At 39.4% G+C, this 25,525-nt stretch overlaps 1 protein-coding gene across 2 annotated transcripts in view; it reads left to right on the top strand.

Annotated features, from left to right (window-relative positions):
- B3GLCT (beta 3-glucosyltransferase) overlaps nt 1–23,929 on the top strand; it is a 116,861-nt gene extending 92,932 nt beyond the window's left edge. The window contains exons 13-16 of one of the 2 annotated variants that reach the window (XR_006603540.1): nt 928–1,047; nt 9,172–9,316; nt 21,848–22,136; nt 23,364–23,929. Coding sequence is in view for 1 of the 2 variants with exons in the window: in XM_045069531.1 (XP_044925466.1) it covers nt 928–1,047; nt 9,172–9,316; nt 21,848–22,015 (433 nt within the window). In the remaining variant the exon portion in view is untranslated. Of the gene's footprint in view, nt 1–927; nt 1,048–9,171; nt 9,317–21,847 lie in introns of both variants that reach the window. The other variant, XM_045069531.1, reaches the window with a different exon arrangement.
- The last annotated feature ends 1,596 nt before the right edge of the window (nt 23,930–25,525 follow it).

Genomic DNA, 25,525 nt, shown 5'->3' on the forward strand with positions numbered 1-25,525 from the left:
TCCTCACAGGGACGAGGGATGACATCTGAATGGTCTGAAACGCGCAGAAGTCCAGGCCAAGTCTGCCCACAGGGTGGTAGCTAAACCACTTGGGGTTTCCTTCACAGACAGTGGGCTTCCCCCGGCACAGCCCCTTCACCCATGGCTTGTTTGATTTTCAGTATCCTTCCCACAAGGAAGGTGGAGGAGGGTCAGTCATGTATCCCCCAGACTGAGAAGGCACTTTAATACTGAAAATGGAAGAAGCCACTCCATCCTGTTCACACGGTTTTACTCAGGACAGCTTACCGTGGGTTGGTTGGCTGGTCGGTGGGTGGGTGAGTGGTTGGGTCGTTCGGTCGGGACGGCAATATGCAGCAATTCTCTGCTAATATCCAGACCATAATCCCCAGCTTTTTTTGGCGAGAGAGGCGTGGTCCCATCACGGGGTAGTTATCTAAAGTGGTGCCACCTGCGCCCTACAGGTGAGACCAAGATGGAGGCCGAAGATGGAGTCAGTGTTGTCAGCACTCCACACCACGTACACCTGAAAAGATGTTATAGTTGGTTCACACTTACTGAGAAGCAGGACTGGTAGAAGTGAGCTACCATCGGCAACCTTTACTTCATTAACTTGCTGCCCCCTCACTCAAACTAGGCAGCCATGTTCTAGCAGTGGCTTATTAAAACTGGGGATCCCCTTGTTTTTTAGTTTCTCTCCTGTTGCCAGGCATAAACAGAGTCCATCGATTTTTTTTCTCTTTTTGAAAAAAATGTGTTTTTCTGTAAATCACTGAATTTCATCTCTAAATGATTTCATAGTATTATTATAATTATACATATATACATATAATTCTATAGTGTGACCCGTGGGATGTAAGAATCATAAACTCTTTACCATGAGCACACTTTGGAGTTAAGTCATTATTGTTCCCTTTGGAATTTCAGCATCTCCAGGCTCCGACACTTGCTTAGCTGTTACGACTCAAGCGAACCGGTGTTTCTGGGAGAGCGGTATGGTTATGGCCTGGGCACTGGCGGCTACAGCTACATCACGGGAGGAGGAGGGTAACTATGAGCATAGCTTTCTGCACGTACTTTCAGCATGAACTTCTCTTTCCACCATACAGGGGTTGGTCTGTGGCGGTGGTCCTGATACCAGCATGCTCTGTATATGTTTCTGTTATAGGACAGTGAATATTAAATTTGTGAACTATGAAAAGAACCCATGCTAAAGACCATTTTTCCACGAAGAAATATAAATGGTTGTCAAGGTTCTTGGTAGAGACCAAGGTACTTGGTTCCTATAGGAATGATTATTTCTAGGTAGCCAATTAGTTTTGATTGTTTAAATGAAATAAGAAATTTGGATATAGATTTTATGGTCAGAAAAATAAGTCATTAGACTTTTAAATTACCTGGTGCTAATAAATCACATTTCAGAAAAGAGTTTGACCTTAAGCAATTAAGTGCTATTTGTGTAGGATTGATAGGTTTTAAATAACAGTGAAAAGTCAATATTTTTAAATGAGCATTTGCCTAATCTCTTGTGGGGAATATTTTGATTTGATTTATATGGGTAAATCAATTGAGCAATTAGTCTTTCTGTTATTTCTGGAGTCTTTGCTATTGGGGTATGTAGGGAGGATCTCAGTATCAACTATAGTGATTTAAAGTCATTCAACAGGTATTTGCTGAATATCCACCATGTGCTGAGCCACATTCTTGGCACTGGTTTCTAAACCTCTGAAGGGTCAGGACTTTATATTCTTACTTTGCAATCCCTTAGATCAGAATGGTTCCTACTGCGGGACCTCCAGAATCACATTCCAGGGGTTCTGGTGTGGTCTAGCTGATTCAGTTGTTAATAGAACATGGCTATGACTCTGGAAAACAATATGAAGTTTCCTCAAAAAGTTGGAAATAGAGCTACCCTACGACACAGCAATCACACTACTGGGTATTTACCCTAAAGATACAAATGTAGTGATCCGAAGGGGCACATCACCCGAATGTTTATAGCAGCAATGTCCACAATAGCCAAACTATGGACAGAGCCCAGCTGTCCATCAACAGATGAATGGATAAAGAAGAAGATATATGCAATGGAATACTATGTAGCCATCAAAAATACTATGCAGACATCAAAAAATGGCAAAAGAAATCTTGTCATTTGCAACAACATTGGTGGAACGAGACGATACCATGCTAGTGAAATAAGTCAATCAGAGAAAGACAGTTACCATATGATCTCACTGATGTGAGGAATTTGAGAAAAAGACAGAGGATCATAGGGGAAGGGAGGGAAAAAATGAAACAAGATGAAACCAGAGAGGGAGACAAACTGTAAGAGACTCTTAATCTTGGGAAACAAACTGAGTTGCTGGAGAGGAGGAGGGGTGGGAGGAATGGGGTGGCTTGGTGATGGATGTTGGGGAGAATATGTGCTATGGTGAAAAAATAATAATAAAAAAATAGAACATGGCTATGGACGTGGCTCTTTCATAGAGATACCCAAGCCTGGACAGGTGTACTGATCTTTGTTGAGCAGTGATGTGCCTCCACCTGAGGTCATTAGCATCAGGAGATGAGGGTGCAGGTAGGCCTTCGAAAAGACACTAAAGGGAAGGCCAAGGAGTATTGATCTCTTCTTAAAAAAAAAAAAAAAAAAAAAAAAAAAAGCTCAAGCTATGTGCAACCTTATGGTAATGCATTTAGTTTTTAGTGGATGAGGTACTGGGGCTGGTTAAGGATCAGGGCATGGTATCTGTTGAGTAAGAACTTCCTACCTTTGAAAGGGTCCTGTTATTTGAATATAGCTACATAGGTGTTAATATACTTTTAACACAAAAGTGACTTCTTGTCAAGAAAACTATCTTCTTATCCTCCTTGCTTGTTGGATTTCACTGTTGTTTCTGAGACAGACTGGCCCTTGAAGCCTGAAATGGCACTTGACCTCACCCAACCAGCATTGCCTTTCATCACTCCAGGTGGTTGCTCATTCACTCCATGAGCCTAGTGGGTGTGGGCATGGTGGGGCAGGGGGGATGCAAACAAAAGCCACAGTTCCTTTCTTATGGGAGCTCACAGGCTAGTGCCAGATTGGCAGATGCATTGCATGAGTGTCACTGCTCCCATTCCCAGGCCCATGGTGGTCACTGTAAGCACTGAGATAGCACCTTTAACCTCTTATATGTTCAACTTCTACCTTACTCCTATGGACTTCCCACCACCTCCAGTTTTCCCATCTTAATACTCCTTCCTGCTACCCTCCCTCATCTCCTCTTCCATTCATCTTCAGAGTCCATGATTCATGATCTCCTTTCCCAGCCCCAACTTCCATCTGACCCCCATGCTCGGCCTTCAACCTAGACCATCTTGCTGAGGAGGTCTGTGGCTGTGTCTATATAGCCATGTCCAGTGGCTAATTCCAACCTTTCTCTTGTTTAACCTCTTGGTTCCTTTGACAAAGGTGACTAATCACTCCTTAAAGTGCTCCTTTCTCTTGCTTTCCAGAACAGTGTCCTATCCTTGTGTGTTCCTGCCTTTCTGATCATTCCTTCTTGGGTCCCTTTTCCTCTCCTTTAAATGACTATGTTTTCCCGGCATCTTTTCTGGTATTCTGTTCTCACTCTGCATTCTCCTCGGTGATCTTATCCACCCCTATGACGGTGCTGAAGGCACCCAAACCTCTATCCCCTGCTACACCTCCCTCCTGACTCAGATTCCTACCTCTACCTGCCAGAGGCCCTGTCCACTGGCGTGATTCACAGGACCTGAGACCCAGCGCTTGCCATCCCGACCTCATCCTCTGACTCTAGCCCCTGCTTTAGTGTTTTTCCAGTAGTCTTGCCTCAGGTAACACATGGAATCTCGAGTTCTATCCCAGAGACTTGTGAGTCTGTTTTACCATTTCTTCCTCATTCCCCAGGACCTTTCAGTCAACCCAGTCGGTTTTGTCTCCTAAGTACCACTTATGTCTCCACCTCCCCAGGACTAGTTGAGGTCACCCCACCTCTTACATGTGTGCTCCTGCCACAGCTCATCTTCTCTGCTCCTTGCAGTCGACCATACTACAGCCAGAGAGGTCTTTCTGCACTCACGTCTGATCCTGTGGCCCTCCTGCTCAGAGACCTTCCCTCACTTCCATTGCTTTTGTTCTTCCCCAAGACTATGAACTCTTTCCTACTGTTGGCATCTAAGATAGCCTTCTGGATTCCCATAGAAATCATTCTGGCCTGGGATTAGGCCTCATTTTAATCACTGCTGGTTTGCCGAGTCCATGGCCTTGGGGCTAATGCCTCTATCTGGTCTTTTCTCCTCCTTCTTGCCCTCTGACCCAGCTTGTCCCTGAAAACTGCCATAGCTTGCTACCCACCTGGGAAGGATTCCTCTCTCTAGAAATCAGTTCATCTGGGTTTCATATCATTGATTTCTTCAACAATTCCATTGGTTAATGTGATTTAAACTTTTTTTTTTTTTGCATTGCCATGGGAAGTAAAAATCTTTTGCATTCCTTTATAACCTCCTGTTACCTTTAGAATAAAGTCCAAATTCCTCATCAGGACTTACCAGGCCTTACACTGTTGGTGGGAATGCAAGCTGCTGCAGCCGCTCTGGAAAACAGTATGGAGGTTCCTCAAAAAGTTGAAAATAGAGCTACCCTATAACCCAGCAATCACACTACTGGGTATTTACCCCAAAGATACAAAAGTAGTGATCTAAAGGGGCTTGTGCACCCAAATGTTTACAGCAGCTGTGTCCACAATAGCCAAACTATGGAAAGAACCTAGATGTCCATCAACAGATGAATGGATAAAGAAGATGTGGTATACACACACACACACACACACACACACACACACACACACACACTGGAATACTATGCAGCCATCAAAAATGAAATCTTGCCATTTGCAACAACATGGATGGAACTAGAAGGTATCATGCTGAGTGAAATAAGTCAGTCAGAAAAAGACAATTATTGTATGATTTCTCTGATATGAGGAATTTGAGAGGCAGGTCAGAGGGTTGTGGGGGAAGGGAGGGAAAAAATGAAACAAAATGGGATGGGTCAGGGAGACAAACTATAAGACAATCTTAATCTCAGGAAACAAACTGAGGGTTTCTGGGGAGTGGGGGGAGAGGGATAGGGTGTCTGGGTTATGGACATTGGGGAGGGTATATGCTATGGTAGTGCTGTGAATTGTGTAAGCCTGATGATTCATAGGCCTGGGGCCTGGGGCAAATAATACATTATATGTTTAAAAAAAAAAAAAAAGACTTACCGGGCCTCTGATGACCTTGGCAGATGCTCTTTTATTTTTCTAGCCTCGTTCACCTGCACCCTCATCCTATTTCAGTTCCTCGGAGGCATTTCTTCTGTCCTCTTCCCTAAGATTGGCATCTGCCGGTCTCTGTATAGCACTGTGTCCCCTCCCCAATTTTCTTTGTCACCCAGTTCATCCTTCTCATTTTTTTGGACACAATATAGCTATTATTTATTCCTGAAAGCTTTTGGCCTAGTCTGGCCTTTCAAGTCTGGGTTTGATGCCTTTCAAATGTACTTTCGTAGCATATTATGCAAACCATTATCATTTAATTGCCTATTTACCTTTCTGTTTTCTACCTAAATTATGAATTATTTGAAGGCAACATCTGTGTCTCATTTCCCATTATATCCTCACTTGCTAGCATAGGGACTCTTTTTTTTTTTTTTTTTTTTTTTTTTTTTTTTTTACCAGGTACAATGAGTAAATGAATAAACAAATGCATGAACACTGAGCATTGGTCTTTGTATAACTAATGACTGGTGTAATATTCTGTTTTTAATAGCACTTTTACAAATATGCAGAAACATTTATCACAAGATTGTCTCATATCAACCTTGGAAGAAAGCTGCAGACATCATGTTAAATGATTTCTCAGTAGACTTTTCTGATGATCTAGCTTAAGAACCAGCATGACGTTTTTGGAAACAGCAAGTCAGGATCAATTAATGGCTTATAAAACCAATGAATGGATCATGACCATCATTTAAAAATAATGAACTATAAAATGGAATAGAATAAAATAGAAATATCATAGTAGGGGTGTAGTAGGGGTGTATGTTTCATGAAATTTTCAGTTTTATATACACACAACACATACAAATGGCTGTAGTATGAAATGTGTTTCTTATGTTCTTGCTGTGGTTTACAGTCAAGTTACGTTTTTGTAAAGCCTTGCCTTCAACCATCTCCCTTCTGCCCCACGAAGCAGAGCTGAATCGGGAGTGTAGTTCAGGTATCTGCAGACAGCTTATTCAATAACCGCTGTCCTTTTTAAAATACTTACCTATGTCTGAGTAGGAAGCTATGATCAGGATGTCCTCATATTCTTTGGCAGCCTCCTCGAAAGGGCTGAGGACAGTGTTACCTGGAGACAGTCCTGACCTGTTCATCTGCTGGAAGACTGGGAGAGGCAGGCACATCTCTGATGCCCTTCACCTTCTGTATGTGCTCTTCCTCTGCACGTGCGGACTTGGGCAAGCCCCTGCTTCCCATTTCAGTTTTTCTTCTGCTTAAAATTAGAGTGTGTATATTAAAAGAAATCACATTATTGGGCTTATAGCCTCTCAACATCTTTTTAATATTTAAAAGTTGGGCAGAGCAGACATACCATGATATGTCTGGTACTTTTCCATTTTGGGGGACAACTTCATTTTTAAATAACCCATCAGCATACTAATAAGCACATCTTATTAAAGGCTCGTGTGTACTTAGTTTGTGTGAATAATTAATGTACGACTGTTCTGTGTGAGTAGGGAAAAAATAGGAAAAAAATTACTAATAAAGATTTTATGCTTACCTTTTATCTTCCTGTAAAGTTAACTTTTCAGAGAGGGGGCCAGGATAAAACTGGGCCTTCCCTTTCTTTTTCTTTTAGATGCTGACGAAAGAAAAAAATAAAGTGTTTTACTAAAATCAGGCTTAAGATAAAGATGATGAGAGCTCTGATTGGAATACAAGTACAGTTGGCTCTTGAACAACATGGGTTTGAATTGGGCAGTTTCACTTATATGCAGATTTTTTTTTCCATAAATACAGTATAGTACTGTAAATGTATTTTCTCTTCCTTTTAATTTTCTTCATAAAATTTTCTTTTCCATAGCTTACTTTATTGTAAGAATACAGTTTATAATATATATATCATATAATATATTAATCGACTATTCATCTTACCTAAATAAGGCCAATAGTAGACTATCAGTAGGTAACTTCTAGGGGATTCAAAAGTCGGATCAGATTTTAAACTGCACATGGGGCTGGACCCTCAACACAGCATTGTTCAAGGTCAACTGCATTATACTTACCTGGGAAATTCCCCTTAATGTGGCCTTGGATAGATGTTTAAGGGTCTGTCTCTGGCAGGTGCATATCCCCTTACGTAGGCTCTCTTCCTGGGATCAGGTAGATGAATGGGGGTTTGACCCATACGAAGGTGCTATCCCAATTCCTTATGGGCCCTAGACTCAGAGAGAAAGAGAATTTCTGGTGCGTTTTCAGACATGGAGTTTTCCTATTGGTAGAGTTCACAAGAACTCTGCTTCTTCCTCAGGTACGGTCCTGTTTTCTTGTATCAACTTAAACAGCTGCTTTCCCCTCTTGTCTGGTCTTGTTTCACCGTGTCCTCCGACATGTTGGCCAGGGCAGGGAGAGGCCCTCCCTGTGTGGTTGCGTCACCAGTGCGTGGTCACTGAACCGAGTTAAAGCGAATTAAACCCCCAGCTGAGTATGCAATCAACATTTTGCATGAGGGAGTGTCTTCAAGGTCTTCCTTTTTTCCTTCCCACTAGACTGATTCATAGAACTCCTTCCCCTCCCCCTGGAAGAACATCTTGGTAAGGGCAGCTTTATTCTCACTTCTTTGATGCATCAAATTCTGCTGAGTACTTACTGTGCGCAATTTCCTGCATTTGGCTGTGGGAATACGAGGACAAATTATAGACAGTTTTGCCTTCAAGGAAATTGTCGCTTACTGGGAATGGATTTGTGAACCATATTAGTCCCTTCAGCCCTGTCAGCTATTGGATTATTCATACTATGAGAAGAGCCATTACTACCGTAGGGCCAGAATAGTCCTGTATTTTAGGACCAATCTGTATTTCAAAAAGAACTTGGTGCCGAAGTGTTGGGAAGGGCCAGAGGAATAAAACGGTGCCAGGGGTTCTGCTGAGAACTCAGTAATTATAGAAAGCTGCTACAGCCCTGAAGGCTGGAAGAGCAGAGCAAAGGCTGTGTTCTGGAGCCTGTTCTGGAGCCTGTTCATGTGGATTGCTCTAGCTGCTTCTGCTTTTGGGTCTCAACACTGTGTCTGAGCCAGTCCTCGCACTGGCTCCCCACGGCCACTGTGGTTCTGTTGCCAACATTCTGCTGCCCCAGAGTTGTCCCCCATCGCCTGCCTCACCACGGAGACTGCCGGAGCCAGAAGTGGATGGCCTCCCCCAGTATTATGCCCCTCATTGTCATAATGAAGCTGGGTATTAGCTGGCAAGGGAGTCTGGAAAGTATTATTTTACAGTTTCCATCCTCCTGCAGATCCAAGGAGGGCACAGAATGGCAAGATTGGGCATGAGTCCCACCAGAAAGTACCCAGCATACTGGGTCAAGTAGTATCATAGCTCTATTTGAGGCAACTCAGTCTCTCTCTCTCACTGTCCCTCTCTCGTTTCTCTTTCTCAAAATCACCTCAAGGCAACTTTCATAGCCTGGAGTCACTTGGACAATGCCTGGTTGTTTCATTTAGATTTGATCTCACTGTCAGTCATCACTTGTATTAATGGGCCCATCTACTTTCTGGCAATGTTGGTGGATTTTGTTATTGACCTCATTAAGAGTGCTAAAACTGAAGAACTATTCTAATTTTCCATTGACACATTAGGAAAAGAATATTGTAGAATATTCATTTGTGAAAAATATATAAGGAAATAAAATTGCCTGTTAGATATGTACAGGTGTCTTCAAAGCAAATTTTCCTTTCATCAAAAGCACAAAACATTTCCGCCACAATAACTATTAAACATAAAACACTGCTGATGTCAACATCTTTATCAAGAATGTGGCCTCTGAACTCTATTTCTTTATTGAGATTAAAGGTCTGGAGGACCTGCTGCTCTAACCCTTTTCTCTGTCTGCTCTGGCTTCCCACTAGAATGGTCTTCAGCAGAGAAGCAATCAGGAGACTTCTCGCCAGTAAATGTCGCTGCTACAGCCATGATGCCCCCGACGATATGGTCCTAGGAATGTGCTTTAGTGGGTTGGGAATCCCTGTGACACACAGCCCTCTCTTCCATCAGGTGAGAACAATGTTTCTATACTTACCTCAGAGGGAGAGAGGGGGATTTTCTTCTCACTTAAAGATCCTACTTCATTCCCTTCATATGTTCTAAACCATATTAAGAACTATGTGGACAGGCCCCAGAGGGGCATCCTTAACAGACCTCTTTGTCCAGAGGGTTGATGCTGTACCATACCCAGCAGGAAGAGAGAAGGCAGAAACCTCTGGAAAACAAAATGGTGTTTGGTCATTGTCCTTCAATATAGGACCAGGGAAAATCTGCTCTCCACCCCTCCCCCCTATTTTTAAGTTGAAAAATAGATCGCATTTTGAAATTATTAAATGCTATCTAGAAGTATATAGGAATGACCTAATATTTCCTGCTGTATATATGCCAAGTGTATGTAATTCTGTACTGTCCTAGGTTTTTACACTGTCCACTGGTTACCTTTTTATTGGGCTTACTCCTCTTTGGTTGCTATTAAACTTAAGTGGCTAAACACTTTTAAGCTTCAGTTTAGTATCTCAATAAGCATATAATCTGGAGGTTGTTGTTGTCTCAGATGATGTTTACCAGGGATGGTTGGTGCTCCAGACCATCATACTGTGGTCTGGAGAAGGGAATCCTCCGCACTCTTTTTGGTAGTTTCTTAGAATTAGGTCAGTGAATGTTCTGATGTTGTAAGAATAAATATGTTGTCAAATTTAGTAACCAGTAGCAAATGCTATCATAGCAATAAAGAAAATTGAACATGACAGAAATAGCACTGTAGGAAATAACTTAAACAAGGCAAAGAAAGTGTTTGCATTATCAAGAAAGGCAGAATCCATTTCTGCATCTTAAGGACCATAAGGGAGAATAAAAACAGATTTTCATAATAAGAAATGTATGAGAAACCTCTTTCTTGGTACCAGTCAGGAATACTTAACCATCTTTTAAAACCTTAGGAGGTCCCACTCATCTTAAGCCTATGTGTTGTGTTACAGGATGACATAGAGAAGCAAGTTATTTTCTCTTGCTCTCTTTCTTGCTCTATCTCATAGAGTTTCACTTCTAGGAAAGGAAGGGTAATTAAAACCGTTGGTGTATAAGGGGAATGATTTATTATTGTTAATAATGCAGCATTAGATTTTTATAGCAGCCTTTTTCACTAAGGCAAGAATATGCTAGTAAAGAAAATGATAAAAAAAGAAAGACGGAAAATATACTTTAAGCAAAAATCCTTTGAAGAGAATTTAAAAATGAAGAAAACCCATAATTTCATAGACTTTAAAGCTCTTGATTTCCCTAATTCACATAATAAATTTTAAATCTTTCCAAAATTGTAAAATATGCTTAAAGCATATCCTCCCTTATAGATACCACTATATATCTTCTAATTCTTAAGCCTCTTTTAGAGAGTTTATGATGCTTGACAAATTATTTCCCATTTATAATGCTTGAACAGTGCTCCAAACAGTGTATTTGTTCATACTGAGAAACACATATAAGGCAAAGAGATAAAAATCCAAGATCCCTGAAGAGTTAGAGAAAGAGTAGGCTTTTGGAAACGGTCTCAGATACAAAATTGCCTGGGCCATTTTTCTTCCTTTTAGTCAGGGGAGGTAATTGTGAAATCACAGGCTTAGAAGGGGGCTTCAAGGAATGTCTAGTATATATTTTTATTAAAAACAAACTATCTGGAGCACATGGTTTCCTGTTCTTTCAAAATTATATGCTACCAGTGGGTATGGCAGCATGCAATGGCCAATGAATCCTCTGCATAAAATTGTTAAAATACTTATTTCAGGACTCTGGAAATAAACCAAAAGCACTAAGAAACATTTATTCCTGAAAAACTGCTAATTGAGAAGAGTATGAGGTCTTCTGAGGCCTTTCTGCCTGAAGTCTCTCCCCACCCGCCCCACCCAAGCTCCACCTCTCCAACCACCCCAGCTTGATTGGAAAGAGCAACAACAGTTTAATCTGTATGGGCCTGGCTGGGGAAAATGGCAGCTTTGCTGTCGGGGTGGGGGGGCACTTGGTTTGAGTACAGAGAGATAAAAATCCTAAAATAGTCAAACTTGGTAAGAAACAAGTAAGAAAAACCTGCACATTTTTGGACCTGAGATGGCAGTCTCAGATATGGTAAAGGGTATCTTAGCCAGAAGTTTAATACTTTGTACCCTGGAAATAAGAGAAATAACAGGGCTAGAAAAGCTCTCCACAATTCTCTGGCCTACTGGGAAACCATGCACATGGACACTGGATGAGCCTAGAAGAAAGTAAAATCCAAGGCATATTTGAGAATCTATTGAGTCTTTGAATATGCTTTCCAGCCTACATAGGTAGAAGCCTTAGGGGCTTGAGGTTTGAGCATCACCTCTGCCCATATGATAAGTTAACCACTAAGCTATTCAAGCACATTCAAACTAGGGATGACCCCTAGCAATCCAAGCTAAAAGTTAGAAATAAAAATTAAGTGGAGATATCAATAGCCATATACTGCAGTGAGAAAGATTCTACAATGTAAATCCAGGCAAGTTACTTCTTAAAAAAGTAGTAAAATTGGGGTGCTTGGGTGCTCAGTTGTTAGGCCTTTGCCTTCAGCTCGGGTTGTGATTCCAGGGTCCTGGGATCGAGTCCCGCATCGGGCTCCCTGCTCAGCAGAGAGTCTGCTTCCCTCTCTCCCCATCTCCCTACCATTCTGCTTACTTGTGCTCTATCTCTAGCTCTCTGTCAAATAAATAAATAAAATATTTTTTAAAAGTAGTAAAATTAAACAGATTTGTTGTTACAATACATCTTCAAAATAATCAACTTTCAACAAATTATCATGACACAAGGCAAAGAGATGTACTGAGGGAAAAATGTGGGAACAGAAACCAACTCTGAGTGGGACCACATATTGGAGTTGATAGACAAAGACTTCAAGAAGCTAATAAAATCATAGCCACAGAATTAAAGGATACCATGTTCATAGAACCAGAAGAAAATATGATTACAATGATTCAACAAATAGCAAATATTAATAAAAAATAGAAACTACAATAAAAAACCAATGAAAATTCTATAGTTGTAAAACCAAATAATTCAAATGAGCGATTATGTGGGTGGGCTTAATAGTAGATTTGAAATGGCAGAAGAAACAGTGAATTTGAAGGCAGATCAATAGAAATTACCCAGTCCAAAGAAGAGAGAGAAAAATGACTAAAGTATAATGAACAGAACTTTAAAATGCTTTAAGCCATAAAGTATACCAATATGCATTTAATGGGAGTCCTAAAAAGTGAGTGGAGAGAGAACAGGATGGAAATGTTTTTCAAAGAAATAGGGTTGAAACCTCCCAAATGTGATGAAAAACAATGTATAGCTCTAAAAGGTTCGAGTAGGGTAATCATGAAAAGAAAAGAATCACATAGAGACATGTTATAGTCAAACTGCTGAAAGACAATGAAAAAGTGAAAGTCTTAAAAGCAACCTAATGAAAAGAGAAACAAAAAATATAGTTACTAGCTCATTTCTCATTATAAATAATAGAAGCCTGAAGGCAGAAGCAAAAAACAAAACAAACAAAACAAAAAAAACCAACCAGCTAATGATTCTGTATCTAATAAAGCTATCCTTTCAAAACAAAAGTGGAATAAAGATATCCGTAAGTAAACAAAAAGTGAGAGAGATCTTTGCTAGTGGACCTCCCCTACAGGAAAACTAAAGGATATCTTTTGGGATGAGTGAAAATGGCACATGGTAATTAGAATATATAGGAAGGAATGGAAGAATACTGGATAGGGTTAATATGGAGGAAAATATAAAAGACTGTGTATGTGTGTGTATACATATATGTATATATGTGCATATATATAATTAAAAGAAAAGCTTGTATATAAACATACATATTTTCTCTCAATTTCTTTAGCAAATATAAGATTTTTAAAAAAGAGTTTTTAAATTTATTTGACAGAGTGAAACAGTGAGAGAGGGAACACAAGCAGGGGGAATGGGAGAAGGAGAAAAAGGCTTCCCCCCAAGCAGGGAGCCTGATGCACGGCTTGATTCCAGGACCATGGGATCATGACATGAGCCAAAGGCTGATGCTTAATGACTGAGCCACCCAGGTGCCCCTAAATATAAGATTGTTTAAAGCAATATTTATAATCCTATTATTGGATTTATAACATAGGTAAATGCCATATATATGATGATAATAGTGCAAAGATAAGGAGAAGGAAATGAAGCTATATTGTAGCAATTGATTTTATTGGAATTACGTCAGTATTAACCTAAGTTAAAGATTCATACTGCGATCCTTGGAAAAATCTCTGAGAAAATGATTTAAAATATATAGTTTAAAATATCAATAGAGGGATTAAATAAATATACACAAAAAGATTCTTTAACCAAAGAAGTCAGTAAAGGAGAAACAGAAGGACAAAAACCATACATGCAGAAAATAAATGGCAAAATGATAAAAATACAGGTGTATCAATTATTACATTAAATATGAATGGACTAAACTCCTGAGTCAAAAGGCAGATATTATGGGCATCAGGGTGGCTCAGTTGGTTAAGCAACTGCCTTTGGCTCAGGTCATGATCCCAGAGTACCAGGATTGAGTCCCTGCATCAGGCTCCCAGCTCCATGGGGAGTCTGCTTCTCCCTCTGACCTTCTCCTTTCTCATGCTCTCTTTCACTGTCTCTCTCTCAACTAAATAGATAAAATCTTAAAAAAAAAAAAAAGGCAGATATTGTCAGATTGCATAAAAATCAAGATTTGACTACATTGTCTGTAACAGTCAAGTACACTTTAGATTCATAGACACAAATAGGTTGAATGTAGAAGTACAGGAAAAGATGTACCCTGCAAACAGTTAATCATACAGAGTTTCAGTGGCTATGTTAAACACAATACACTTTAAGGAGAGGAATATTACTGGAGAGAAAGAGGAACATTTCATAACCAAAAATCAATATATTAAGAAGATACAATAATTATAAATGTATATGTACACTTAACAGATTGTCAAAATACATGAAACATAAATGGACAGAATTGGAATGAGAAATGGACAAATACTAACTACTTAACTGACATGGAGTGTTTCATCTGACAGCAAAAGGCACATTCTTTTCAAGTGTGCATGCAGTATTCTAAAGGATAGATCACATGCTGGGGCAGAAAAACAAGTCTAAATAAATTTTAAAGGTTTGAAAACATACAAAATATGTCCTTCCAGTAATGGAATGAAATTAGATATCAGTGGAAGAAAAATGAGAGAATTTCCAAATATTTGGAAATTATACAACACATTTAAAAATATTCCTGGGTTAAAGAGGAAAACATAAGGAAGATTAGAATATATCTTGAATAAAAATGAAAATAAAATATAACAAAATTTTTAGCATAGATATGTAGGGATTGGAAGGAAATGTATAGTTTTAAACATACTAGAAATGGACAAGGATATTAAATCTCTAAACATCTGCACTGAAAGCAAAAGAATATTATCATTCAAATCTGAACCTTTAAATGGAATAAAAGAAATATTAAAGTGTAGAGCACAAGTCAATATAGAAAATAGAAAAACAGCATAGAAAATCAAGTTAAGCCAAAACTGATTTATTTTGGAAAGAGCAGCAAATTTGGTAAATTTAGCTAGACTGCCCAAGAGAAAAAGAAGGAAGACACAGATTACCAAAGTTAGGAATGAAAGGGGGAACATCATTGCAAATCCTACCAAAATTGTGCTAACCAGTTAGACAATTTAAAAGAAATGGGAGAAATTTCTTAAATCGCAGTCATTAGCAAAACTGTCTTAAAAAGAAATAAAAAAAGTATTTGAAACTACATACACCGATGGAATGGAATTAAAGGAGTGAGAATACTTCCCAATTCATTTTATGAGGCCAATATTAGCTTAATTTGCCAAAGATGCATATTGTTGGGCTGTCTGGGTAGTGCAGTCAGTTAAGCATCTGACTCTCAGTTTAGGCTCAGGTCATGATCTCAGACTCCCAAGATGGAGCCCCACATCAGGCTCCACACTCAGCAGGGTGTCTGCTTGGATTCTCTCTCTCTCTCCCCTTGCTCCTCCCACACCTCCACCCACATGCTCTCTCTCTCTCTTGAATTAAAAATAAAATAAAATAAAATAAAAAAGGTGCATATTATTATCCCTAGAACAAGAATTTAGAAAATCACTCCAAAAATATTGCTAAAAAAGTAACAGGAATTAAAATTGTATATGACAAAAGTAAACTACAAGCCAATATTACTCTTGAACACAGATGGAAAAATCCTTAACAAAATACTAGCAAACTGAATTCAGCGATATATAAAAGGGGTTATATGCCATGACAAGCTGGCATTTATCACAGGAATGCAAATTTGGTTTAATATCCAAAATCAATTATTGTTATATACCATATGAGTAGAATAATAAATAAAAGCCACATGAGTCTCTCAATAGACACAGAAAAAATGTTTGACAAAATCTAACATCACTTCATGATTTAAAAAAAAAAATAAAAATAGAAGAAATACCTCTCAACAAAATGATGAAATGAATATACAAAATAACAAAATTGGAAACAAGGTAGAGATGTCTGTCTTACCACTTTTAATTCATTGGTTCTAACCAGCGCAATAAGATGAAAATATGTATATATTTACACACACACACACACACATACACATACATATATGTATAGTAAGGATACAAGTTGCAAGAGAGAAAGTAAAACTGTCTTTATCCACAGACCACATTATCTTGTATGTAGAAAATCCTACGGATCTACCAAAGGAAAAAAAAAACCAAATTACCAGACCTAATAGATGAGTTTAACAAGGTTATAGGCTACAAGATCAATATATAAAAGCAACTGTGTTGTTTTGACCAAAAAAAAACAAAACAAAACAAAAAAACCTGAAGATGAAGAAAACAGTGTCATTCAAAGTAGCAGGCAAATGAATAAAATACATCAGGAATAAATTAAAATGGAGTTATACTGTATACTGTATAATACTGCTGAGAGAAATTAAGATCTAATTAAATGAAGAGATCTATACCATATTTATGGATTGGAAGACTCAATATTGCTATTGCAATTTTCTCCATTGATTTTGTAATACCATTTAAAATACTGGGATGCCTGGGTTGGTTAACGCGCAGTTGGTTAAGCGTCTGCTTTCAGCTCAAGTCATGATCCCAGTGTCCTGGGCTTGAGTCCCACACTGGGCTCCCTGCTTGGCAGAAGCCTGCTTCTCCCTCTGCCCGCTGCTCCCACTGCTTGTGCTCTCTTTCTCTCTCTCTCAAATAAATAAATAAATAAAATCTATTTTTAAAAAAGAATTTCATCTTATTCACTTAAAATTAACTTATTCTGAATGCCTAAAGGAAGTGTTCTGGATCAGAGATAGATTTTTACATTAAGTACCTCAAAATAAATAATAAGCAAATCTCGCCCCCACTCCCACTGCCCCTTTGACCTAGTTTTACCTCCAGAGCAGTAGGATGAGGGCCAATTCAAGTGGTCTCTGCAAATGGTGAGATACCCCATCAGCAAGGGACAAAGAAAAACTGTTTCCTCTGTTTCTAAAGGGAAATGCTTTCTTACTTCAGCATTTTGGTATGCAAATAAACACCTTATTCTTCCTTGAAATGTAAATGTATCCCAGGGTGGAAAGTGTTCAGGTTTTTCTGGCACCTTGGGGCTTACCCTCTGGACCTAGTTCAGGGATATAACCCTTGGCCTCTCCAAGAGATAAGGGAAGTTTTACTCTCCTTTGGGATATGAGCAGTTAACTAGACAAATGGAATGTGAAGTGTTTCTTGTGGGCTTTAGGGCTTTTTTACAGGAAATTTTATTTCCCCCACATCCCCCAAATTCATCAATAGATTCAGTACAATCCATACCCAAAGTCATAGCAGGCTTCTCTGTCAAAATCAACAAGCTGATTCTTAAAATTTATATGGAAATACACAGTAATTCTTAAAAAGGAGGACGAAATTGGAGGATTTACAGTTCTATGATTTCAAAACTTACTCTAAAGCTACGATAATCAAGACGATGCCAGTAGTAGAAGGATAAACACACACACATCCACACACACACATCAATGCAAATGCAACAGGATAGAGAGTCTAGAAATAAACCCTGTCATTTGTGGTAAACTCTTTTTTGACAAAGATGCCAAAGCAATCCAGGGGAGAAGTGGCACCGGTCAGCTGGTGCTAGAGCAATTATGAATTTCCACATACAAAAAGTGAACTTTGGGGGCGCCTGGGTGGCTCAGTGGGTTAAAGCCTCTGCCTTCGGCTCGGGTCATGTTCCCAGTGTCCTGGGATCGAGCCCCACATCCGGCTGTCTGCTCCGCGGAGAGCCTGCTTCCTCCTCTCTCTCTCTCTCTCCCTGCCTCTCTGCCTACTTGTGATCTCTGTCTGTCAAATAAATAAATAAAATAAACAAAATCTTTAAAAAAACAAAAAAACAAAAAAACAAAAAGTGAACTTCGAACTTAACCTTACATCACACACAAATATTAATTCAAAATGAATCATCGTACAAAATATAGGAGATAAAATTATAAACTCCCCCAAAAAACATAGGGATAATTCTTTTTGACCTTAGTGAAGGCAAAGTTTTATGGCATCAAAAGCAAGATCCATAGAAGGAAAAATTTATAAATTGAAATCATGAAACTTAAAATAAGACTTTGCTCTTCAAAAGATATCCTTCAGAGAGTGAAAAAAAAAAAACCCATAAATTGGGAGAAATATTTGTAAATCATGTATGTGGTAAAAGACTTGAATTCAGGATATATAACAATCTTTTACAATTCAGTAAGAGAATCAGCTGCTGAGTTTAAGCTGGGTAAAAGATTGAACAGACATTTCTCTAAAGAAGATGCATAAACAGCTACTAAGCACATGGAAAGATGCTCAACATGATTAGTCATTAGGGAGATGCAAACTAAATTCACATGTATAGAATGCCTATAAGCAAACAGACCTGGGCCTCTAGTGGGAATATAAAATATAGTTACTTTGGAAATGTTTTGGCAGTTTAAAGAAAAATTAAACATATATGTGGCAGGCAATTTATGACATAGATCTCATTGGTCCCCTCCTGTTGATAATTCATACCTTGCGTTTTCCCCTCTTTGGCGTATAAGCCAATAGCATATGGCAAAGGTGATGGGATGTCTCTTCTGTCATTATGCTGCAAGGGATTGTGACTTCCATCTTCCTTGTAGACGCTCCCTACTTCCCTCCGGGCTTGCAGGTTTTGCTGAAGCAAGCTGCAAGGGGGCAGGGTATGAAAGTGAAGCCCTCAGCTCAGTAGCCCACAAGGAACTGAGCGTTACCCGTACCTACTGACTGGGCTTGGAAGTGCATCTTTTCCTACTTGAGCCTTCAGATGAGATTATAGAGCCCGGGCTGACATCCTGATGTCATCCTGGTGACATCCTCACCACGATCTGGTGAGAGACCGTGAAGCAGAGGTCCCAGCTATGTGTTGCCAAATTTCCTGGTCCATGGAAGCTGTGTGATAATAACTGTGTGTTGTTTGTATGGTGTTTCCACTCAGTGTAATATATTGCTCAGCAATAAAAGTAATGAACTACTGATACATGCAGCAATGCTAAGTGAAGGAAGCCAGGTTCAAAACATTCATGATGTATGATTCCACTAAGAAATTTCTAGAAAAGGCAATACTGTAGAGAAAAAGCAAATCAGTGGTCTCCGGGGGCTGCCACTGCGGTAGGGATCGCTGAAAATGCATGGCAGGGAGTTCTGGGGGAATGACTGTAGATAGTCTTCTAAAACTGGATCAATATGGAAATCTACTAAAAGTTTTCAAACTACCATGCCTCTGTGTGAATTGTATGTAAATTATGTCAATACAGCTATAAAAATTGTATTTGTCTAAGCAAATACAAATTTAATCTTTTTTTTTTGCACTGTTTAGTGTGGTCTAATACTTACAGATTAAGTTTTGATTTGACCCAATGTATGTCCTTCCATGCATTTTACGCCATCTCTCTCCTCCTGCGCACAGCTTCCCATCATTCTCCATGTCTGTTCCTAAGGCCTTCTCCCTCCACCCAACCCTGCCTGTTTGCCACTTCCTTTTGGCATTTTGGGCACAGTAATGTGATTATCAGAGTCCGTCTAGACTTCCTGGTGTTACAGATGCCTCTGTGGACACATTCCACTTCTCTAGGCTTGTCTTGTTCTTTTCCAAAACCGCATTTGCCAGAAATGATTAGCACATTCTAATACTTTGTAAACCAGCTCTTCACTCATGTGCTAACATGCAACTGCAGTCCCTTCTGGAATCCGCATTAATAGAGGGAAAGATAGCATGGGTTTCTTTTTTTCCTGTGAGATGCATTTGTGTCTCTGAGAGTTCATTTTTACATGTGAAAAACAAGCCAAGATTTGTTTCCACGATTTTTCTTTCTTTCTTCTGGGAGCCTTGTGGAATTGTCTGAGAACAAAATTGAGCGTTTGTTTTCCCTCGGGTTTCTTCCAGGCCAGTAAACTCCCAGAGGGCCTTGCAAGCGGATATCACTGTTGAATCTCCTCAGCTGATACTCAGAACTCAAGTCTGTTAGACATTATTCTAGTGTGTATTGTTGGTCTTTGGTTCACCTTTGTCCTTTAAAATTGCCTTCTTAGATTTTTGACTCCATGAGCACTTAGAATCTTTAAAGGACAATGCATGGAAGTTCTCCGCTCAACCCACACCGTCATTTTGAACTTCCATGCAGAAGTATCAACACTCATTGGAGCAGGATATTTGTGCCGTCTCAGGAAAAAGACCCCCAAGGAGATCAGGGCACCTGAGGCACCGTTGGTGGACCAGGCTTGTGGCCACGGAATGAGGACCAGTTGCAGGCATCCTGCTTGAACTAGGAGCTGGGCTGGTCACCTGCTCTTGTCCCCAGTGCAATAGGTGTTAGACCTGTTGCCCTAAGAAATTTATAAATTCTGTGAGCTCCAGTTTCCTCATCTATGAACTGAAGATCAATCATGATACTCTGATCACCTTGCAAGGTTGCTTCAAGGATTGAATGAGATAAAATTTAATGAAGGTATTTTATAAACCACTTAAGAGGGTTTACAGAAATATTCACTGCAAGCATTTAAGTAGAATGTAATAAAATACTAGCCTAGAGAAGACTTGTTTTCAAAATGTTTCCTATCTAGATTTAATAAAGCCAAGACTGTTTTAGTATTGATAAGTCAGTGAGTTATTAGAGAACACAGATGGGCTATATAAATCTGTAAACAAGATAAGCATTTAGAGAAAGGTGGATGCTTTGTTTAGAGAAAAAAAAAAAAAATAGTGTCTGGTTTCTCTTCCATACTCTGAAGGTTACTTCAATCTCAGCCATCCTAGACTATGTCTAATTCTGCTTAAACTTCATTTTGTAGGGTGCCTGGGTGGCTCAGTGGGTTAAGCCGCTGCCTTCGGCTCAGGTCATGATCTCAGGGTCCTGGGATCGAGTCCCACATCGGGCTCTCTGCTCAGCAGGGAGCCTGCTTCCCTCTCTCTCTCTGCCTGCCTCTCTGTCTATTTGTGATCTCTCTCTGTAAAATAAATAAATAAAATTTAAAAACAAACAAACAAAAAAACCCCTTCATTTTCTAAGTTCTAGAGAATCCTGAAGTGATGACGATGCAAAAACTTTTTAGGCCCTCTTGCAAACTGCTAAGTCACAGCTTTGCTTCTCTATAATTACACGTTTTATCACCTCATCTGACATAGACAGGGTGTTGGTTGGAAATGAAATACACATTAGGAATAAGCTCTTTAGAAATAGAAGGGAAAAAAAAGCGAAAAAACCTGGCTTTCACAATGTGAAGGCTTTTCCCCAGTAGCTAAGGTCATGAAGAGACAGAGCAGTCATTTCCCCTTCTTACCCATACAGTCAGGAAAATGAAAGCCTCAAAAAAAAAAATTATTCAATGTTTCCCTTGTCATTTCTGGAATCAGACTAGGTATCTGGTTGTGAAGTGAGTGCTGAGTTACTTCATGCTTCTCCTGGATTCCTGATGAGCTCTGCATTTTCCTGCTCTGAGAGATACACCTAATTAGACGTCAGGGCAGTAGACAGGCAAGGGGAGCCCCTGAGAACTCTTCACCACCCCCACCACACACACACACATTCCACGTATGGCCAGTTTCTTTAGAGAGGCCTGAGAAATAGCAATGTTTCTGCCTTTTGCAGAAGTTATAATAGTCACTTGAATGACTGACCAAGGAAGGCTTTTTATATCTATTACCATGGTTGAGAAATCTCCCAGAGGCATGACTACGGAACACAGAAGCAAAAAGTGGTATATCTGGGATATTAAAGTAATCAGAGATACAAAAGCAAAGAGCCTTGCATCAGAGAGAGGGTAGTAGAAAAGATCTTCTTTTTTGCTTTTACATTCTCATAAGCAATATCAAATATTGGCGAAAAGCAGTCACTTCATAAATTTAGATAATGCTGTGCTGAAGCAAAATTGTTTTCAGCAAATAGAGGAACATGATTCTCTTTTCTTCTTCCTGCAGGCTCGGCCCGTGGATTATCCCAGGGACTACCTTTCTCACCAAGTTCCCATATCCTTTCACAAACACTGGAACATTGATCCAATAAAAGTGTATTTCACATGGTTGGCGCCCAGGGAGGAGGACAAAGCCAGGCAAGAGACACAGAAAGGCTTGAAGGAAGAGTTGTAAAACGAGCCGGCCTGGGAGCGCAGTTTGCGTCAGAGACAGAAGTGGAGACAGGCATCCTCCTGCTGAGCTGTGACCATGCTGCTTCCACCGGCCATGGGCACTGGAAGCCTTCTGACTTTAGGTGGAAATTACGTATATGGTATTTTTGAGGGGGGAGGAAGCAGAGTCATAGGGAAAACAGATTTTTTTTTTTTTCTGGGAAAAAAATCATTTGCTTTTGCATTATACAGTTACTGTAATATACAATGATTACTGTGTATTTTCCAAGCTGCGATACAGCAGCTTTATGACTGTCACAGAAAAATAAATGGTACCAGAAGTCTCCTTCCTGTTTTCTCTCTTCATTGTAAAGTGTCAGATGGGCTTGAGACTGGGAAGACATGACTGTGTTTGTATATATGCTCTAGGCATATATATTCTCTGTGTACTATATACACACACACGCTTTATGTAGAAGAGGTAACATTGGTTGACATGGATATTACCATGGAGTGAACTTTTTAACCGTATTATTGATGATGCAAATCTTCTGGTTATTCAGCAGGAATAATGCTGTATTAAATATCATTCATAAAACATAAAAGTCGAGTTATGAAGTCCCCCGCAGTCTATCATCAGTGTTGTTATGTTTTATCTATTTTTCTGTTTGTGCCTCATAAAAAGAGAATAAGAAGTCTTCTGCTCAAGCTTTCTCTTTCTTTAGAGGTTCATCTGTGTTTCTATTTCTCCCTGAAGCCCTATCTTTATGACCTACTTGTAACACAAAAGTATACTGGATGCTGCCAGAAAATAGTGTTCTTGATATTTAAAAACAGTGTTGTCATGCTTTATTTAAGTCAGTGAGCTCTGTGTAAGTCTCAGGAAGTGAATTAAATTAATTTGTACCTGATGTTTTACTTTTATTTTTCTTTGAATGTTACTTAGTGACTCTCTCCTGGCTCATAATAAACCCTCCGGTGTACCATGAAACCCTACTGGAAGGACAACGGGGTGGTTTGACAACTTCCCTGGGTTCTTACAGAATGAGATTTGAACATAGTATTTTGAAACAGCTCTAACTTTCAAACCATATCTTTAATACACAGTAATTTAACATATTTGTTATTAATTTGTGGAAAGGACTGTTAATTATATAATTCAGTTTTTCTAAGGGTGTTTGCATAAGATTTGATTTTCATATGTCTTAAACTAATTCGGTCTAGTAAAATACTTTCCATTTTTTTAAAAATAAAAATTGCTGTTCACTAACTTTATTGTAAGGCTTTTATAGACAAGTGCTGGGTTTTAAAGCCATACCACCAAAAGTACCCATGTGTGTTTTTTAACAATACATTTTCTTGTACCTTAGGTTGGACTTATTTCCAAAATGATGCAATCGTATTTTAACTGTGGTGCCAGATTAGCAAACACCAGGACTGGTGTGTTTTCAGTGGTCACTGAATGCGCTGGATTCATTTTTGTGAAAGTGGACTCTGTGGCCTGTCCAAGGAACGGATCTGAGATGATCAACTGGATGAGAAGCACCCTAAAGATTTCTAGATCCTGTCAAACTGTTGGTGATGACATCAGCATCGTTGCTGTAGCTGGGATCGTTGTCATAGCTACCACGGCGGACACCTTCATGTCATCAGGGAGACCACCCCTGGAGGGCCTGGCTGCCTAACCCAGTGGAGAAGAGGCTTGGGCTCTTCTTACTCCTGCCTCCCAACTGTCACACTCAGAATACAGCACATTCATTCAACAGGAGTGAAGCCGCATCTCTATGTGGTGACCCACATCAAGCTTTCTTAGGATCAGTGCCTTCTACTGAGACCGGAGCACTTTCTCTGGTACTTATGGGTGTTTTGTTAATTACGCTTACTTTTTGGAACTATGTGAGCCTAACCACGAATAAAAAGGTCTTTGCCTAAGTTACTCATTTCTCCAGTGTGTTCATTGAGTCCAACCTAGAGTGGGAAGGGCAAGGAGAAAAAGAATGAATAAAGTCAGGGGGGAAAGTTGGTGGCTCTGTAAACACAGTTTTCAGAGAGAAAAATTAGTAATATATCCTTTTAAGAGAAAACCATCAGACATGAAGATATATTTATACAAAGTCTGTGAAACCATTATCTAATTATATAACAAGTGGAGATGTTATTTTGGAATGGATTCCCATGCAGTTCCTATCTTAAGAAACACGTTTTGAATCTGAACTTCCCAGGACAGATAGTGTCTTATTCACATTTCTTTTGCCTTTTTAATAGTAACTCACTTGTTTACTTATTTTTTTGTTTTATTTTTATCCAAGAAATATCAACATCAAGGAATAGCTGGAATGCTATTTTTGCTTTTAAGTCACTTCTGATATAACTGAAGCCAAGTTGTCTATGTAGGATTTTTACATCTTACAGCTAAATCAGAAATTCAGACACAAACACCGCCTTTATGGAATGTTCGGGAACATAAAACAATAGCACAAAGTGATGATAAGCTCAAGTACTTAAGTGTCAGTGTTCTCTGAATTTCCAGATTATTGAATACCTTTAGTGCTTCCACATCCATATTCATTAAAAATTGTTTGTGTTTTTCTTCAAAAGTAGATAATAGAAGAATGCTAGAAGAATTAAGAATGTTTCTATTGTTCATAATCAGAGATGTAATTTCAGGGCTCCTGGGTCACTCAGTCAGTTAAACGTCTGCCTTCAGCTCAAATCATGATCCCAGGGTCTTGGGATCGAGCCCCAGGTTGGGCTCTCTGCTCAGTGGGTAGCCTGCTCCTCCCTCTGCCTTACCCATTGCCCTGCTCATGCTCTTTCTCTCTCTCTCTCACAGATAAAAAAAATCTTTTAAAAAAATCAGAGATGTAATTTCTGTGAACTAAAATGAATCAACTAATAGATCATTCGGCAGCTGTTTCTTAAACGACTACTATGTGCCAGACGTTCCAGGATGTCCCTTATCTGTCCTTGTCATCACTCTACCCCTGGCATTTTTGAATGCCTGGCACATAGTAGGTGCTTCTGTTTTATGTTCCCAAGAATTCTATAAACATGTCCTGGAAAATGAGTTTTCCTCCTATCTGTAAGAAGCAAAGCTTTTGTATCTCATGTTGTCTTCTAGTGCATGCTTTCCCTTAAGAGGCAGACACTTACATCCCTTGTGGGAGCAGGGCTAGGTGCAAGGAGAAGGAATGTAAAGCAGTGAACAAATGAAGGAACAAGAGGATTTCTAATAGTGATAAATCTTATCATAGATTTCAAGATGGAAGATTGTAGGGAATGTCCACATGTGATGAGAACAATCACATAGAAAGCAAGGTTGGTGCAATGACTACATGGGCAGTCCTGGTGAAGCAGGATGGAAACCAGAACTCAGTGGACGGATCCACTTCGATAGGAGGCTCCACGGTCAAATGGGAATAAAGTGTAGACAGACAGAGTTTTAGATTTGCTGATGTGAAAATGGGAGTGTTCGATCACTTCTATTGTGGGATAGTAACCTGCTGAGAGTATTTGACTTTTTACATACGTT

Source organism: Mustela putorius, unplaced genomic scaffold, assembly GCF_011764305.1.
Source record: "Mustela putorius furo isolate JIRA1106 unplaced genomic scaffold, ASM1176430v1.1 tig00003942_pilon_pilon_pilon, whole genome shotgun sequence".
NCBI classification, from domain to species: domain Eukaryota; kingdom Metazoa; phylum Chordata; class Mammalia; order Carnivora; family Mustelidae; genus Mustela; species Mustela putorius.